Source organism: Mustelus asterias, chromosome 7 (assembly GCF_964213995.1).
Source record: "Mustelus asterias chromosome 7, sMusAst1.hap1.1, whole genome shotgun sequence".
NCBI lineage: Eukaryota > Metazoa > Chordata > Chondrichthyes > Carcharhiniformes > Triakidae > Mustelus > Mustelus asterias.
This window is the reverse complement of record NC_135807.1, coordinates 17,408,359-17,427,504: the sequence shown is the minus strand read 5'-3', so window position 1 is coordinate 17,427,504 and position 19,146 is coordinate 17,408,359. Positions and strand designations below refer to the sequence as shown.

General features: G+C 44.2%; 1 protein-coding gene across 3 annotated transcripts in view; it reads left to right on the top strand.

Annotated features, from left to right (window-relative positions):
- LOC144495584 (ras-related protein Rab-31-like) overlaps window positions 1-19,146 on the top strand; it is an 89,210-nt gene that overhangs the window by 33,540 nt on the left and 36,524 nt on the right. For all 3 annotated transcript variants that reach the window (XM_078215719.1, XM_078215721.1, XM_078215720.1), the window contains exon 4: window positions 16,189-16,260. In XM_078215719.1, coding sequence (XP_078071845.1) covers window positions 16,189-16,260 — 72 coding nt within the window. The remainder of the gene's footprint in view (window positions 1-16,188; window positions 16,261-19,146) is intronic.

Here is a 19,146-nt window from a genome sequence, read left to right as displayed (position 1 = left end):
GTCCCAGTGGGGCTTGACTCTGTTTGAGTTAGAACTCTATGGGTTTAAGCCCCACTCTACAGACTTGAGCTGAATACGAAATGTGCCATGAACCATCGCAATCCAACTGCAATTTAAAATTTAATAAAAAAAACACTTGCCAATTCTATGGAGAGAGTAGGAGAGAATCAAACACGTGGTACAGGCCTAATGAGGAAAAATAATTCCCACTTGAATTGGGTGAATTCAATAGCCGAAATCATACACCAGAGTCTTTGCAGAATTCTCTTGAGAAGATGGACTTACCGCAGGTCACGGAATTAGTTACTTGTTGTCTTGTTACCAGGAGGGAAGTTTGCTGTATTGATGGACTTGTTTTTACGGAGAGAGATGAGAACTGAAATCCCTGTTCCCTTCCATTACTGTCTATAATCAGTGTGCTTTTTGAAAAGGAAGAGCTGTGCGTTCCTTAACCCTAAGTGTGTGGACAAATTCAATAACCAATGGTAATATTTATGTAGGTTTAAATAAAGGGGATTAGTTATTCATCTCTCTCTCGTGCACTCACACATGCACGCACGCACACACACACCTTGAGAAAGATTACAATTAAAGAGAAGAGTACATTTTTGCAAGTTATAAACAAAAGAATTGTTCATCATTCACATGATTGGCTGATTTTGGAAAACACATGGTGTCGGCTTAATAGGCCACACTTGAATTAGGTGAATTCAGTCGCCGAAATCATGCATCAGAGTCATTGCAGGATTCTCTCGAAGATGGACTCACCACAGGTCATGGAATTAGTATTAGTGTCACAAGTAGGCATACATTAACACTGCAATGAAGTTACTGTGAAAATCCCCTAGTCGCCACACTCCGGCACCTGTTCGGGTAAACTGAGGGAGAATTTAGCATGGCCAATCCACCTAACCAGCATGTCTTTCGGACTGTGTGAGGAAACCGGAGCACCCGGAGGAAACCCATGCAGACACAGGGAGAAGGTACAGTCTCCGCACAGACAGTGACCCAAGCCAGGAATCAAACCCGGGTCCCTGGCGCTGTGAGGCAGCAGTGCTTAAATTTCAGAACCATTTTCTGGTTATAGTTGGGTGCAGGAATCAGTTTCTGATTTTTTTTAAAAAATGTTCAAGGAGGTTTGAAAACATGCTTATTCATGTTCCTAAGCCCAAAGGAAGCAGCTTAAGTTTTTCGAGTCTCCACAAAGACCTGCAAATAGGCAGAAATGAGCAGCAACTACCAGTGGTGATGAAATAATGCTGGGCAGGGCCTGTTTCTGCAGCGATCCTTTTTATAAAGTGGTACAACAAACGGAAACTTCATTTACGCTGACTGTAACTTGCGCTTAAAATTTTGCAATCCTTTCCATGGGGGGTTGTGTCAATTTTCAGGAGAGTTACGCCAAAGGAAATGCAGCAACCGAATGGAAACTCTACCTTTGTTGGTATTCTAATTTAGGATTTATGACGATGCAAAGCTCAGAACAGAGCTTTCCAACCCTGCAGGCGAAGAGAATTCAAACAGAACAAACCAGCAAGTGCAAATTAATGATAATGGAGGAAGAATGTGGGGTGGCAAATGCTTGACATTTTGCAGATTATAGAATTTAAATTATAGTTATTTTTGGAAAGTAATTTTCGTGCTTTTATTTTCTGAAAATGTGAATTGTTTTTGTTGAAGCCTTTGCTCTGTCATCTTGGTGCATTCTCACAATACTTTTCTAATTTACAGTTAAACTGTAAATTCTTTTCATGGCATTGTGCACTCAACCAGTTGCTTGTTTCGCAGTGACTGAGGCATTGCTTTCTGTGAAGAGGATTTGAAAGATGATTTATTTTTGCTTTCTTCTCGCTTCCCTTTTAAGAGGTTTCCATACACCATTTCCGAATTGAAAGGACGAGGGTGTTGACCCAGCATTTCAGCCTCTGCTGATATTGCACAGAAGCCACTCGTTAGCTGATGCACCTGTTTCCTGGGGTCACCGCCAGCTTGATTGATCCTGAGAACGGGAATGCAGCAGGGCTTCAGAGTGGGGTGGTGGTGGTGGTGGTAGGTGGCAGTGAGGGCAGTCAGAAGGGGAGAATCCAGACCACCTTTATTGTGCTTTCCTTCAGATGGCCTGCTTCAGATTGGGGAACTGATTGCAACATGGCATGGCTGCAAATACCAACGCACATTCCACTACTCTATGACCCAATTTACCAACAGTAACTCTTTTGAAATCTTCTGACTTTGAAAAGCATTGCAGAAAGGACGATGAAAGCAGTGGGGGGGCCATGCAAACACTCAGTTCATGCTGCACAAATCTGCACTCTCTATGTTGTTCATGAACTAACTGATAGACCTTCCATAGAAACCATAGAAAATTACAGCTCAGAAACAGGCCTTTTGGCCCTTCTTGTCTGTGCCGAACCATTTTATGCCTAGTCCCACTGACCTGCATTTGGACCATATCCCTCCACACCCATAGAAACCAAACCAGTTTTCCAGTTTTGCATCTCATTATTGTTATTGAGCTCAGGAATAACAGAGATATCAGATCTATCAACTTTGTGTCAAATTAAGCCTACAATCTTAATAATACAGTCCATGACTGTATTTCTTCCATGAAGCTTGCTTGTATTGATCCTTTGTTAAACAGCCTGGAGGTTTAGAAAGGGCTGTTGCCTCCATGGTTATCATTCCTAAATTGGGAAGTCTGCCCATCCTACTCTAGAAAAACTGAAATTCACCGGAGCATTGATTTCAATTATTTACATCGGGTGCAAAGCTCAATGTCTCATAAATTGAACACCCCTCTGGTAATGCATGGGCCATGTCAGGAATTAACCTTCATCTATTTTGGCACGGCAGTGTAGCTCAACCACAGCCTCCAACTGCACCAGACTAAGGGCGGAATCTTTGGGTCATTCATGCCGGTGGGATTTTCTGGTCTCGCTGCAGTGAACGGAGATTTTGCTGAGTGCCAAATCCTCGCTTGCAGTGGCAATGAGGTCTGAATGCCTGGTAAGATCGTGCCTGTACGTCATACCGAGCAGGGAAAATTGACAATCTTTGCCAAAGTACGGCTGTTTAATGTTGCAGTTTATACTCCCGGGAATCTGTTGAGACTTGTTTCATATTTGGACCCTTCCACCTGGAGAAAGGAGACTTCTATTCAGCCGTCGGATTAAATATCTCTGTGCTAACCCATCGTGTTTATTAATTCCTCTGTAATCCACGATGACGCAGCAATGCAGTACTCTGGGTAAATAAGTGGCAAACTGTTGAACAGCATCTACAACACCAACTTAAAGTTTTAAAGTTTATTTATTAGTGTCATAAGTAGGCTTACATTAACACTGTTGTGAAGTTACTGTAAAAATCCCCTAGTCGCCACACTCTGGCGCCTGTTCGGGCACACTGAGGAAGAATTTAGCATGGCCAATCCACCTAACCTGCACATCTTTGGACTGTGGGAGGAAACCGGAGCACCCGGAGGAAACCCACGCAGACGTGGGGAGAACGTGCAAACTCCGCAGACAGTGACCCAAGCCGGGAATTGAACCCAGGTCCCTGGTGCTGTGAGACAGCAGTGCTAACCACTGTGGCGCACAACTTTCTGTATGCTACATTTTTGAAATGGTCCCTTGCATTTTTGCAGAATTAAAAAAACACCTTAAGCATGAATCAGTTGAGGGGCAGGATTGAAACTGAACAAAGGTTTGTTTCGGCTCAAGTCAGAAACTCCCAAGTGTTTTGTGGAGCCCGTCTGAATCATAAGTTTTGCCTCTTGAATTTGGCGAGGATGAGCATGATATGTTTCACTTCAGGTATGATTCAAATGACCACTAGGGAGCTTTTATCAAACAAAGTTTATTTAAAAATCTAATTAATCTGTATAGTAAGAAAATTAGCAAGAACTTTCATCAATGACAAACAAGAAATAGAACAACCATTATAATGTATAACCCTTAACAAATGTATTTAATGTGTTCCAATCAAACCAATCCCGTAGACAAAGAGCCCTTCCCATAGGTTTAACACAGCAAAGACTAATGCTCACGTGATACTGGAGTTGAGACCTTTGGATGAAGTTTGCGGTTCTCTGGATAGATTCAGAAGAATTTAAAGTCAGAACAACTTCCCAAAATACCAACAGTTGATTCCCCCCTTCAGAAAGGCAAGATCTTGCTTTCAGATGACCAGCAGAATTTCCAAAACCAGGGAGAGAGAGACTTCTTTTCAGCTTGATGCCCCTTCTAAAAATTAAAACTCAAACTGCTGTTCCAAACCGAAAATGAAAAAACTCCTGTCACCTGACCTGCCAACCAGTTTTTCTCGAACAATGCAGAGTCATAAACATCCCAGTGAAGATAGACAAACCCTTGTTTCAGCAGCAATAAAAAGGACTCAGATGGATAGCCCAGCAACAGTGGGAAAAACGAACTGAAAAATTTGCTTCCAACTGCAGAGTACATAATTTAAAAAAACACTTCTCCAAGGTACATTAATGTCACAAGTTCTGTTCAGTATCAACATAGCAAAATATCCCAAGGTGCTTCACAGGAGCATTTGCAAATAACACTTCACACCAATGGACAGGTGACCAAATGCTTGGTCAAAGAAGCAAGATTTTAAAGAGCATCTTAAAGGAGGGAGAGGGAGAGCTGTTTAGGGAGGAAATTCCACAGCTGAAGGCTGAGTCAAATGAAATCATGAATGTTAAAGGAGAGGCAAAGAAAATCTGGGGTGTGAAGGAGCAGACATTTTGGAGGGATGGAGGCGGTTACAAGATTGGATGGAGTGATTTGAACACAAGGATAGGAATTTTAAATTTGGGGCGCTGCTGAAGTGGGAACCATCGAGTCAGTGAACACGGGCGAAAGGTAAATGGGACTTGTGCCAGTCACATTAGAGCAGCAGTGTTCTGGAGGGTCTGAAGTTTACAAAGTTGGGAAGCCAGTCGGGAGAATGTTTTGAATAACCCCTGTTGTAGCTGGCCAGGTCTTGATGTGTTCTGATGAGTTTAATTTTGAAACTAAAATTGAAAAGATTTTGTTAAAAGATTGCCATGTGGGTGGGCAAATGTGTGATTTTACTGAACAGGTCAGAAAAGCTTTCAAACTCACTCCACTGTGTGTGCAGGTGCACGTGTATTTAGAGTCATAGTCATAGAGGTTTACAGCATGGAAACAGGCCCTTCGGCCCAACTTGTCCATGCCTTTTTTCTTAATGACTAGGCTAGTCCCAAATGCCCATATCCCTCGATAGCCATCTTACTCATGACACTGTCTAAATGCTTTTTAAAAGACAAAATTGTACCCGCCTCTACAACTGCTCTGACAGTTTGTTCCAGACATTCACCGTCCTCTGTGTGAAAAAATTGCCCCTCTGGACCCTTCTGTATCTCTCCCCTCTCACCTTAAACCTATGCCCTCTAGTTTTAGACTCCCTTCATGAGAACTTGCAGGTCATCAACCTTAAATATTAGGCTGTATTTTCCCAGTCCTTTTGAAGATACGCGGATACGTAGAAAAGTAGGAGCAGGAGTAGGCCATTTGGCCCTTCAAGCCTGCTCCGCCATTCGTTACGATCATTGTTGATCATCCAACTCAGTGACCTGATCCCCACACACTTTCCCCCCATATCCTCTTTAATCCCTTTAGCTGCAGGACCAAAAGGCCATAAGACGTAGGAGCAGAATTTGGCCATTCGGCCCATTGAGTCTGCTCCGCCGTTCAATCATGGCTGATATGGTTCTCATCCCCATTCTCCTGCCTTCTCTCCTTAACCCTTGACCCCCTTATTGATCAAGAATCTGCCTATCTCTGTCTTAAAGATGCTTAATGACCTGAGCTCCATAGTCCTCTGTGGCAATGAGTTCCACAGATTCACCACCCTCTGGCTGAAGAAATTCCTCCTCATCTCAGTTTTAAAGGACCGTCCCTTCACTCTGAGGCTGTGCCCTCGAGTTCTAGTCTCTCCCACTAGTGGAAACATCCTCTGCAAGAGCTATATCTAACTGCTTCTTGAAAACAAACAATGTACAGGGCGGCACGGTGGCACAGTGCTTAGCATTGTTGCCTCACAGTGCCAGGGACCCGGGTTCAATTCCGGCCTTGGGTGACTGTGAGGAGTTTGCACGTTCTCCCTGTGTCTATGTGGGTTTTCTCTGGGTGCCCCGGTTTCCTCCCACACTCCAAAGATGTGTGGATTAGTTTGATTGGCCATGTTAAATTGACCCTTAATATCAGGGAGGTTTGGAGAATAAATACATGGTGTTGCGGGGATGAGGCCCAGGTAGGATTGTTGAGAGAGTGGGTTTGATGGGCTGACTGACCTCCTTCTGCACTGTAGGGATTCTATGATTTCTATGATTTTTGGCCTCAACTGCTTTCTTCCACAGGCTCACCACTCTCTGGGTGAAGAAATTTCTCCTAATCTCAGTCCTGAATGTTTACCTGGAATTCTTGGACTGTGACTGTGGCCCCTCCTTGATGTGCACTCCAAGGCTGGCGGAGAGGTCTCCCCAATTTGAATGGCTGTCCCCAGGCCTAACCCATCACTGGTGTACCACGGCCCTCATTCCCCTTCCCAATTGCCATGGCTGACCTGGCCTGAGTTGTTCAAAACTAACCTACCCACTCTCTGAGGGCACCTTGGCCGGTGAAGTCCCCTCTCCCTCAAGCTGCAGCCTCAGCAATGGCCACCATAAGCAATGCTGCGAGCGAGGCTGCTGAATCACTGCCATTCTGAATGGGTTGGCAGCTTGAACGGCCACGATGTCGCCCTCAATTGGTCTGTTGATTGGCCCCGGTTGGCAAAATGATGCCTCACGGTCGTACAGCTCATGAGAGCAGGGGCACCTCCCACTTCCATCCCCGGCGGCAGGGCAAGGCCATGCATGAAATGAATTCCGTTTGTTCTCTCTCCGTGGGTGCTGCCAGGCCTGCTGAGTACTTTCTGCTATTGTTCTGTCTTCCTGATTCCCAGCATTTTGTTTTTGTGCTGGAGATTCTTCCAAATTTGGCAACGCATCAGGAAAAGGTCCAGTCATCAAACATTGATAAAACACGCTGGTCGCTCGATTCCCCAACCCGTCACAAAAATAAATGTGGGTTTTTCAACAGGAAAGTGAGTCATTGCTCAACACTGCTGCCTGTGGTGCTTCAAGCAACTCGGGAAGAACTTTTCCCTTTCCCATCTCATAACCTGACTTCCCAGTAATGATGCTGGATGTGGGACTGCAAAGAGGCCCAGGGAAAGGGTTGACAAGAGTCTCAAACATTCGATTTGATTATGATTTGATTTATTGTTGACACATGTATACAGTGAAAAGTATTGTTTCTTGCACGCTATACAGTCAAAGCATACCGTTCATAGAGAAAAGCTAAAGTTTATTTATTAGTCACAAGTAAGGCTTACATTAACACTGCAGTGAAGTTACTGTGAAATTCCCCGTGTCGCCACAGTCTGGCGCCTGTTCGGGTCAGTGCAGCCTAACCAGCACGTCTTTCAGACTGTGGGAGGAAACCGGAGCGCCCGGAGGAAACCCATGCAGACACGGGGAGAACGTGCAAACTCCACACAGACAGTGACCCAAGCCAGGAATCGAACCCGGGTCCCTGGCGCTGTGAGGCAGCAGTGCTAACCACTGTGCCACTGTGCCGCCCGTTTAGGCGGCACGGTGGCACAAAGGAGGAATGGAAAGAGTGCAGACTGCTCATGGACAGCTCACATCCTTCGATCTGATCCCTGATGTTTTGCAGTCTGTGCAAGCGTGCGGATGTTCAGACCCCGGATATGGGATGAAAGGAATGAAAATATTTAGCATTCAGAAATTTCCACCATCTGTGCTCAAACCAAGAACAGGCTGTACATTTAATTTCCTAAGTTATGAAGAGACATCAGTCCCTGACATAACAGCGTGGAATCCAGTTTCAGTAAACTGTTAACTTTTGGCTGCCTTGCCTGTGAGGTCATGGTGCTTGTGGTCGTTCAGAGGCTGAAGAGTGACTTCTCCCGACCCTTTTGAGTACTGTGGCTCCTCGTTCATCAGCTTGAACTTCTGCTGCCAGTAATAACAACTCGCAAGTCGCGAGCAATCTGGGGGTGTTCTGTACACAAATCTTTGAATGACTGGGCCGGTTAATGAAGCAGCTCGGATTGCACATAGGATCCTGTGCTTTATAAATAGGAATACGGGGCCAGATTTTTATGCTTCATTCTCTGCCACAACAGATTCCAGTCCCCATTGTGTAGAATTTTTATGCATTGGGATAAGGGTGCCGGGAGTGAACTCGCATGTCACAATCCTGCCCTTTCCTATTCCATTGTGGGGTTGGGCATTTTAGGCCCACCTCTATTTCTATGGAGCTGGTGGAATTTGGTCAGGAAGTATGGTCCATAGCTACTCTAAGAAGTCTTGATACATGGGGGAAGCCTAAAATCAGGAACCTTATGATAGGTCACGTCAAAAGGTGTTGACATGACTTCACATGTCACCATGTGTGTGATAAGTTAAATGTGTTTTTAACCGTTATTAGTGATAGGGCTTTGTTTTAACAAAGCAAGTGGCCATTAAATTGGCCAGCATTCTGAAAGTGTATGGATGCACCAGAGTACTTTATCCAAAGGATAAAGAGTTCCTCTGCATTCAAAGGCATTGAAATTCAGAATTTAATGTGTTCTTTGGTCCCAGAGATCTAATATTTTCTTTGATTGACATCTGTTAAACCTTTGAAGCAGTGGAACAGGTGGCCATTTCTTCAGGCTACTCTAATGTTTCAACATTTAGCAGAGCCATCTGTTAAGTTTTTGAACAGTTCAGCAGATGGCTACATGTTTCATTTCTTTAAATGTTTTAATGTTTCCACCTCTGGAAGCTTTGTGACATAGCTGTAGAATGGAATCCCATTATGAATGGTTGGCTGACTTCCAAAGCACAGTAATGGATTCAGCTCGGCAGGGTTGCTGAGGCAGCTGTCAAGACGACTGAGAGTTTTACTTAATTGGCGGTTTTATGAGCAGTGAGAAGAATCAAGGTTCTTTGAATAGGTTTTTGAATGTGTATTCATTTATTTTGACAGTTGTATGAACATTTAAAAGGATTGAGGTTTTTGAATGGCTTCTTGTTTATTTTGACAGTTTCATGAGAATCTCCAAAGACTTTCTCATGTTGCTATAATGCTCATCGATTCTGTCCATGGTGGATAATGTTTGAGAGATAATGGTATCATAGAAGGCACATGGGGTTATAAGTAGGCACTGGGGGCTTGGTGGGTGGAGATCTTGTGTACATAGAGAATGTTTGTTCCAGTGATGGAGGTGGACCTGCCTTCGCATCCGCTTGCCTCACCCTGCTTCAGGAGGTGGCAGCCCTAACTTCAACAGACCCCGCCATGGAAATATCATGGGTGGGCACTTGGGAGATGGGAAAAGATGAAAATCTGGGTCATAAGAGTACAGAAGCCAGGAGGTTATACCTCGAAGCCACTATAAAACACTAGGTAGATGATTATGTCCAATTCTGGGAATTTTAGGAAGAGTATCAAGGCCTTGCAGAGAGTGCAGAAGAAATTTGCTGCAATCGTTTTGGAAATGTGGGATTCTAGTTATGTGGATGGACTGGAGAAGCTGAGTTCACTTCAGTGCAGAGAAGGCTGAAAGGAGATTTGCTCGAGGTGCTCAAAATCATGAGTTTGTATCGAGAAAATAGAGAAACTGTTCCCATTGATTGAAGGGACAATAATTTATAAGCTCTGAACTTCTCAGCCTTCCCTCTTCCAAAACTGCATCCACTTCAATAGATCTGTAAGTAAAGTCCAGCTTATAGTTACCACACTGCACATGATTGGGTGTTATTCAGGGAAATGTATCTTATTGGTTCAGCGAAGATGGTTTTAACTGCCTCCCCGAAGGTTTCTGCACTCTTGCTTCTGGTCTGCTTGCTAGAACTGGCTTCCAGGCTGCTAGGTGGAATCTGCCTCCCTGTTTCCATGGAAGGTTGGCGATTATACTGTCTTTCCTTTTGATGGTTCCCTCTCTATATTTGCTGTCTGTCCCCTCCGCTTCTGCAGTTCTAAAAGATTAACGTAGGTATACCTCCTCTTGATGGTTCAATCATCTAACTAAGGTTTTCCTGTTAGCAGGACAATGTATTCTTCTGGTGTATCTCAAACTCCTAATCTCATTACTGGGAGATTCATATCATAGAACCATAGAACATTACAGCACAGAAACAGGCCTTTTGGCTCTTCTTGCCTGTGCCGAACCATTTTTGTGCCTAGTCCCACTGACCTGCACCTGGACCATATCCCTCCACACCCCTCTCATCCATGTACCTGTCCAAGTTTTGCTTAAATGTTAAAAGTGAGCCCGCATTCACCACCTCATCTGGCAGCTCATTCCACACTCCCACCACTCTCTGTGTGAAGAAGCCCCCCGCTAATATTCCCTTTAAACTTTTCCCCCCTCACCCTTAACCCATGTCCTCTAGTTATTTTCTCCCCTCGCCTCAGTGGAAAAAGCCTGCTTGCATTCACTCTATCTATACCCATCATAATTTTCTACACCTCTATCAAATCTCCCCTCATTCTTCTACGCTCCAGGGAATAAAGTCCTAACCTATTCAACCTTTCTCTGTAACTCAGTTGTTCAAGTCCCGGCAACATCCTTGTAAACCTTCTCTGCACCCTTTCAGCCTTATTAATATCCTTCCTGTAATTAGGTGACCAAAACTGTACACAATACTCTAAATTCGGCCTCACCACTGTCTTATACAACCTCACCATAACACTCCAACTCTTATACTCAATACTTTGATTTATAAAGGCCAATGTACCAAAAGTACTCTTTACGACCCTATCTACCTGTGATGCCACTTTTAGGGAATTATGTATCTGTATTCCCAGATCCCTCTGTTCTACTGCACTCTTCAGTGTCCTACCATTTACCTTGTATGTTCTACCTTGGTTTGTCCTTCCAAAGTGCAATACCTCACACTTGTCTGCATTAAACTCCATCTGCCATTTTTCAGCCCATTTTTCTAGCTGGTCCAAATCCCTCTGCAAGCTTTGAAAACCTTCCTCACTGTCCACTACACCTCCAATCTTTGCATCATCAGCAAACTTGCTGATCCAATTTACCACATTATCATCCAGACCATTGATATAGATGACAAACAATAATGGACCCAGCACTGATCCCTGTGGCACACCACTAGTCACAGGCCTCCACTCAGAGAAGCAATCCTCCACAACCACTCTCTGGCTTCTTCCATTCAGCCAATGTCTAATCCAATTTACTACCTCTCCATGTATACCTAGCGACTGAACCTTCCTGACTAACCTCCCATGCGGGACCTTGTCAAAGGCCTTACTGAAGTCCATGTAGACAACATCCACCGCCTTCCCTTCATCCACTTTCCTGGTAACCTCCTCGAAAAACTCTAATAGATTGGTCAAACATGACCTACCACGCACAAAGCCATGTTGACTCTCCCTAATAAGCCCCTGTCTATCCAAATATTTGTAGATCCTATCTCTTAATACTCCTTCCAATAATTTACCTACTACTGACATCAAACTTACCGGCCTATAATTTCCCGCATTACTTTTTGAGCCTTTTTTAAACAACGGAACAACATGAGCAATCCTCCAATCATCCGGCACCTCACCCGTGGATACCGACATTTTAAATATATCTGCCAGGGCCCCTGCAATTCCTGTGAAATGTCTTTGGAAATGCTGGTGACTTTGCTACAGTCATGCCTGTTACTAGGCACAGTCATGACAATAGGGACATGGAATAGGAGCAAGAGAAGGCTACTCAGCCCATCGAGCCTGCTTAGCCATTCAAACAGATCATGGCTGATCATCTACCTCCTAACATCATATTTTCCCATTATCCTCATATTCCTTGGTGTCATCCAGTAATCTATCAATTTCTATCTTCAACATGCCCAGTGATCCAGCTTCCACAGCCCTTTGGAGTAGAGAATTCCAAATATTTACCACCATTTGAGTGAAGAATTTCCTCCTCGCCTTGGTCTTAAATGGCCTAACCCTTATTCTATAAAGTTCTAAAAGTTATGAAGTTTATTTGTTCATCACAAGAAAGGCTTCCATTAACACTGCAATGAAGTTACTGTAAAATCCCCCCAGTTGCCACACTCCGGCGCCTGTTCGGGTCAATGCACCTAACCACCACGTCTTTCAGACTGTGGAAGGAAACTGGAGCACCCGGAGGAAACCCACGCAGACACGGGGAGAACGTGCAAACTCTACACAGATAGTGACCCAAGCCAGGAATCGAACCCGGGTCCCTGATGCTGTGAGGCAGCAGTGCTAACAACTGTGCCACCGTGTTGCCCATGTACTGCCCACAGTCTGAGACTGTGTTCCCTAGTTTTAGACTTCGCAGCTGGGGAAACTTCCTATCCACAGCTATCCTCTCATGCCCAATTTATGGATTCTGTAAATTTCAATGAGATCACCTCTTATTCTTCAAAATGCCAGCGTATGCAGGCCCACTTTCTTCAATCCCTCCTCTTCGGACAATCCTGCCATCCCAGAGTTTAGTTGGTGAAGCTCCGTTGCCCTCGCTTTCTGGCAAATACACCCTTCCTTTGATAAGGAGGTCAAAACTGTGCGCAGTACTCTGGGTGCGGTCTCACAATTGTCCATACAACGGCAGCAAACATCTTTACTCCTGTACTCAAATCATCTCACAATGGAGGCCAACATACTACAAGAAACATTCTGCCTTTCTGTTTTCTACCAAAGTGGATAACTTCATGTTTGTTCACATTATATTCTGTCATGTTCTTGCCCATTCACTTCGCCTGCCTAAATCTTCTTGATGCCTCCTCACATTCTGACCTCACTCTCCTATGCCTGGAACCCTCTTTGATCTGAGGCCTTGTGTGGGTATAGTACCAGTAGCAACCACTGCCTCCCTGGTGGTGCTGCTGAATGCAGAAGGCACAGCAAGAAGTCTCACAACACTAGGTTAAAGTCCAACAGGTTTATTTGGTCACACCAGCTTTCGGAGTGCTACCCCTGACTTCTTACTGTGCCTACCTCCAGTCCAACGCCGGCATCTCCACATCATGAGTACAGAAGAGTTGCTGACCTCTGATGGGCAATCACTCTCAGCGGGCAGGACTTCCGCCTCCGGGGTCCTTGATCCAGTGGGAAGCCCGTCAGCGGCCTAGACCTCTGTCACTACCACAAGAGTCTGCCCGAGAAGTTTAATTGTACTTTATTCATCTTTCCAGTCAACTAATGGGCATCAATGGGCTTGGAATGAAAACTGAAGGGATCAGTAGAAAAGAAAGATAAACTCCAGATTCTTTATTAACACTTTTGTACGGTATTCATGGCAAAAGATGGGTTCCAAAATTATTGTCCCCCATAGACTTGTACCCAAATCCTTTCTGTATGGACTTGATTACCCAACTTTAATGACTGGTACCTAATCAGACATTATTCACTGGCTAACACGAAGCCCACCCTCTATTCTCGTATCTTTCAAACTTATGGCCAACAGGGAAACAGGCCCAAGTGTATAGGGTTAAATTAAGTGGTTGAATTAATTTTCAGGCTCATTCAAGCACAGATAAAGAATAATGATGAGTCAACATAATACATAAACAAAATGCCAACCAAATTCACAGGGGTTAATGCACCACACCATCTTCATCATTATCCTGAGTTCTGTTGCCTCTGTCAACATTTTACTATGTTAGTATTTAAAACTGCAAGCTGATGTTTGTAATTGGATTCATATGAGGTTGGATTCAAGACATATGTACAGTCTTAGAATAGTGTCAGACTCTGAACTGTAAACAGCTCAGTTGGCTGGACGGCTGGTTCGTGATGTAGAGCGACGCCAGCAGCGTGGGTTCAATTCCCGTATCGGCTGAGGTCATCCATGAAGACCCCGCCTTCTCACCCTTGCCCCCTCGCCTGAGGCGTGGTGACACTCACTAGCTGGTCTGCCCTCTCTCAGAACAGCAGCCGATGGTCCTCGGGGACTTTGGTGACGTTCATTCATTCACTTAATGGAAACCAGAGCACTGTCAACTTCAAATCAACTGCTATCAATTATGAATATTTTTGTTATCCTTTTACCTTTTAAGTCAAATATGTGCAATAGCGGAGCATTCCCAGTCATCTTGTGGTGATTATGTTTTCTCTGGGTTCTGTTTTTTTAAAAAAAGTCATAACTAATGGAAAGACATATCTCAGTAATGTCAGATTTTATGTCTTTCACGACATGGATTTTCAAATATCAGAGGCATTTGATTCTCTGCCAAAAAGAACCTCTTAAAAACAATTGGAATTTTGACCTGATTTTTAAATGGGTGGCCACATGGGTTTAATCAGTTTTTTAAAAAATGTGTTGGACTGTTTAGGAGAGAAATGGGGAAATCTGTCTCAGCAGTGAACTATGGAAACGGATAGTTTGATTTTTTTTTGTCCTCTCGCTGTCTATCTGGGATTTTGTTTGGCTGGAGTTGCTGTTTTATGATTTCATCCACTTGGAAGAGTTTTTCTGTTGTGGAATAACTTGCTGAGCGCTGTGCTAAACACAACACGCTGCAGCCTTGCTGTCAATTCAGCAGATTCCTAGGGGAGGAAACTGGGATTTCTCTCAATCCACGATGGTCTCCAGGCAAAGTGAAGGGCTCCAAGAATAGTTGTTTTTACTTGTGATTCTGAGGGCCAGTTCAATGGCACTGCCATTTTCCCAGCTGGAATCTAAGATGGAACACCTTTCTTCTGGCTCTGGCTTTTCAATCTATGATCTGACCTGACCCTGATCATTGCCCTGATAATTCTGTCGTTAATGACTTCCAATACATCTAAATGGTAGAGCATTTATTTTTAATTCATTCATAGGACATGGGCGCCACTGGCTGGCCAGCATTTATTGCCCATCCTTAGTTGCACTTGTTTAGCGGGCAGTTGAGAGTCAACCACATTGCTGTGGCTCTGGAGTCACATGTAGGCCAGACCAGATAAGGGTGGCAGATTTCCTTCCCTGAAGGACATTAGTGAACCAGATGGGTTTTTCCGACAATCACCAATGGTTTCATGGTCATCTTAATTCCAGATATTTTTTATTGAATTCAAATTCCACTATCTGCCGCAGCGGGATTTGAACTCGGATCCCCAGAACATAAGCTGAGTTTCTGGGTTACTGGTCTAGCAATAATGCCACTACGCCATCGCATGATGAAGTCTCAGCACACCCATTTCTCTTAAAAATGAACCATCCTTAAAAGTGACAATACCAGCCAAGACTGACAGAAGTGATCTACTTTGGATGCTGCTGGTCGCACTCCTTGAGGAACAAGGTTCAGTGTTTAGATCCCACTAAGGGGTTTGAGCACACAAATAAAGGTTGACACTTGGGAGAAATTAAACGGAAAGCCCGCTTCTCCCACTCCCCCGCCCCACCTCTAACTCCCCTACCCTGCCCTGGCTCATCCTCTCAGGTGAATGTAAAAGATCCCATGGCCCTATTGGAAGAAGAGCAGGGGAGTTATCCCCATTGTTCCAGCTAATGTTCATATCTGAACAGCTGTTTGTGAATGGTGGACAGATTAGCTGCTGCGTTTCTTACATTACAACAGAAACTGCATCTTAAAAAGTTGGCTGTAAAGCACTTCTGGGGTCCTATGGTCATAAAAGGCACTATATAAATGCAATCTTGCTTTAACTCAATGCAGCACAGTGGTTAGCACTGCTGCCTTACAGCGCCAGGGACCCGGGTTTGATTCCCGGCTTGGGTCACTGTCTGTGCGGAGTGCGCACGTTCTTCCCGTGGCTGCGTGGGTTTCCTCCGGGTGTTCCGGTTTCCTGGAAAGACGGGCTGGTTAGGTGCATTGGTCATGCTAAATTCCCCCTCAGTGTACCCGATCAGGTGCTAGAGTGTGGCGACTCGGGGATTTTCACAGTAACTTCGTTGCAGTGTTAATGTAAGCCTACTTGTGACACTAATAAATAAACTTAAAATTGAACTGAAGAAATAAACAAGTTAAAGAGCTGTGAAAAGTTCAGTGTGATTTTTAATAATATAAATTGTCTGCATACAAGCTAATGGGCTGAAGGGCTTCTGTTCTAAAATAACTAAGAATTTGTTTTGAAAATGGATGCGTCATTTTATTTAATTTGTTTTGTCTTTTGTTCCTATTAGTTCCACTCGCTGGCTCCGATGTATTACCGTGGATCTGCCGCAGCTGTTATAGTTTACGACATTACAAATGAGGTAAAGTTGCTGTACAGTCTCGTTCCTCTGTTACACATTGATGTTTGTATGAGAAGTGGCAGGAATTCCATCCGTAGCATAAGGTCGTTTATACATGACAGCTACAAACTTTAATCTTCTGAGTTATTATTGAAGAGCGTGTGCAATTGAGTTACAATTTTCTCTCAATTCATAGCAGATGTATGGAGAAGCATCGTTTTACCATGTGTGCTTCCTGCGAGAATAGATATAGGATAGCACATAGCCATCCTGAGTTCTCCCCCTGATTGGATGTCCATTCAGGGTTGAGAGTTTCCCCATGGGTCGTTGTGTGACTGAATAGGCCGATTCTCTTTGAAAATCTTTGAGCCTGTGGGCAGGATGCCCCATGAGCCTGTGGGGTCCAGAGTGCAGGACTTGCTTACTCTTCTCTGCTGCTGCTCTGCCTCATCATTAAGATTTTGGGAATAACAGTGCGACGCAGCCCGATGGACATGGTGGCCCCAGACTAAACGATTACGAGCAAGTCCCTCCCTGTCATTAATGTCAATGCTGCTGCACTTCAAGGAGCTCTTCAGAACGTCTTCGAAATGTTTCCTTTGTCTTCACCTGGAGTGAATGATATTTGAATCATTGATAGTCATAGGTGAGGTGCCCGAAGATTGGAGGTTGTGCCTTTGTTTAAAAAGGGCTGCAGGGAAATGCCTGGGAACTACAGGCCAGTGAGCCCCACATCTGTGGAGGGTAAGTTGTTGGAAGGTATTTTGAGAGACAGGATTTACGGGCATTTAGAGACGCAAGGACTGATTAGGGACAGTCAGCATGGCTTTGTGAGTGAAAAATCATGTCTTACAAATTTGATTGAATTTTTTGAAGGGGTAACAAAGAAGGTAGATGAGGGCAGTGCAGTTGATGTTGTCTACATGGACTTTAGCAAGGCCTTTGACAAGGTACCGCATGGTAGGATTATTGCATAAAGTTAAATCTCACGGGATCCAGGGTGAGGTATCTAAATGGATACAAAATTGGCTTCTTGACAGAAGTGGTTGTAGAGGGTTATTTTTCAAACTGGAGGCCTGTGACCAGCGGTGTGCCTGAGGGATCGGTGCTGGGTGCACTGTTATTTGTCATTTATATTAACGATTTGGATGAAAATATAGGAGGCATGGTTAGTAAGTTTGCAGATGACACCAAGATTGGTGGCATAGTGGACAGTGAAGAAGGTTATCTCTGATTGCAGTGGGACCTTGATCAATTGGGCCAGTGGGTTGACGAATGGCAAATGGAGTTTAATTTAGATAAATGCAAGGTGATGCACTTTGGTAGATTGAACCAGGGCAGGACTTACTCAGTTAATGGTAGGGCGTTGGGGAGAGTTCCAGAACAAAGAGATCTAGGGGTACATGTTCATAGCTCCTTGAAAGTGGAGTCACAGGTGGACAGAGTGGTGAAAAAGGCATTCGGCATGCTTAGTTTCATTGGTCAGAATATTGAATACAGGAGTTGGGACGTCTTGTTAAAGTTGTACAAGACATTGGTAAGGCCGCACTTGGAATTCTGTGTATAGTTCTGGTCACCATATTATAGAAAGGATATTATTAAACTAGAAAGAGTGCAGAAAATCTTTACTAGGATGCTACCCGGACTTGATAGTTTGAGTTATAAGGAGAGGCTTGACAGACTGGGACTTTTTTCTCTGGAGCGTACAAGGCTGAGGGGTGATCTTATAGAGGTCTATAAAATAATGAGGGGCATAGATCAGCTCGAAAGTCAATATCTTTTCCCAAAGGTAGGGGAGTCTAAAACTAGAGGGCATAGGTTTAAGGTGAGAGGGGAGAGATACAAAAGTATCCAGAGGGGAAATTGTTTCACACAGAGGGTGGTGAGTGTCTGGAACAAGCTGCCAGAGGTAGTAGTAGAGGTGGGTACAATTTTGTCATTTAAAAAGCATTTCGACAGTTACTTGAGTAAGAAGAGTATAGAGGGATATGGGCCAAATGCGGGCAATTGGGACTAGCTTAGGGATTTTAAAAAAAAAGGGCGGCATGGACAAGTTGGGCCGAAGGGCCTGTTTCCATGCTGTAAACCTCTATGACTCTATGATCCAGGGAATCCCTACAGTGCAGAAAGAGGCAATTCAGCCCATCGAGTCTGCAACAACTCTCTGAAAGAGCACCTTGCCCAGGTGTGAGCTGATATCAGTTCTGCTTTTGGCAACATTCCCTGGGTTTTTTCTGTGTGCAGAATTGGAGCGATTGGGAGGGCGTTGTAAATCTAGTATAGAGTGGGCAATGACACAATAGTTTGAGTACAACTGGTGCTCAACTGGAGAAGACACCTGGAGGTTTTCACTGGCCCAGAGTTAGAAGTGGTGGAACCTGGCTCCCAGACACTTCACATACCTGTAGTACTTTTCTTCCTGATAGTTTAAGCTGAAAGTGTGCAAATCGAACGGCACAGAAGGCCTTGCATTCAATCAGTTGTATAAAGGAAACCTTTTAACTCTTATGCAAGTTGCAGACATTTTTACAATGCTTGTCTTCTCTCTGTTTGGCAAGGCTTATTACTGGTAACAATGAGGAAAAGGTGGAGGGTAGTGGCAGTGTTGATTAGAGATAGCATTGCAGTACTGGCGAGAGAGAGAGAGAATGTGCCAGAGTGGCCAAGAACAGAATCTCTCTGGCTAGAGATAAGGAAGGAAAAAGGTGCAATAACATTGATCGGTGTAGTAATATATAGACCACCAACTAGTGGAAAGAATGTAGAGAAACAAATTTGCAAAGAAATTACAGAGAGGTACCAGAATTATAGAGTAAGTGTAATGGGAGACTTCAATTATCCAAACAGAGTGGAATAGGAATAGAGTAAAGGGACAAGAGGAGCGAGAGCTCCTGGAGTGTGTTGCAG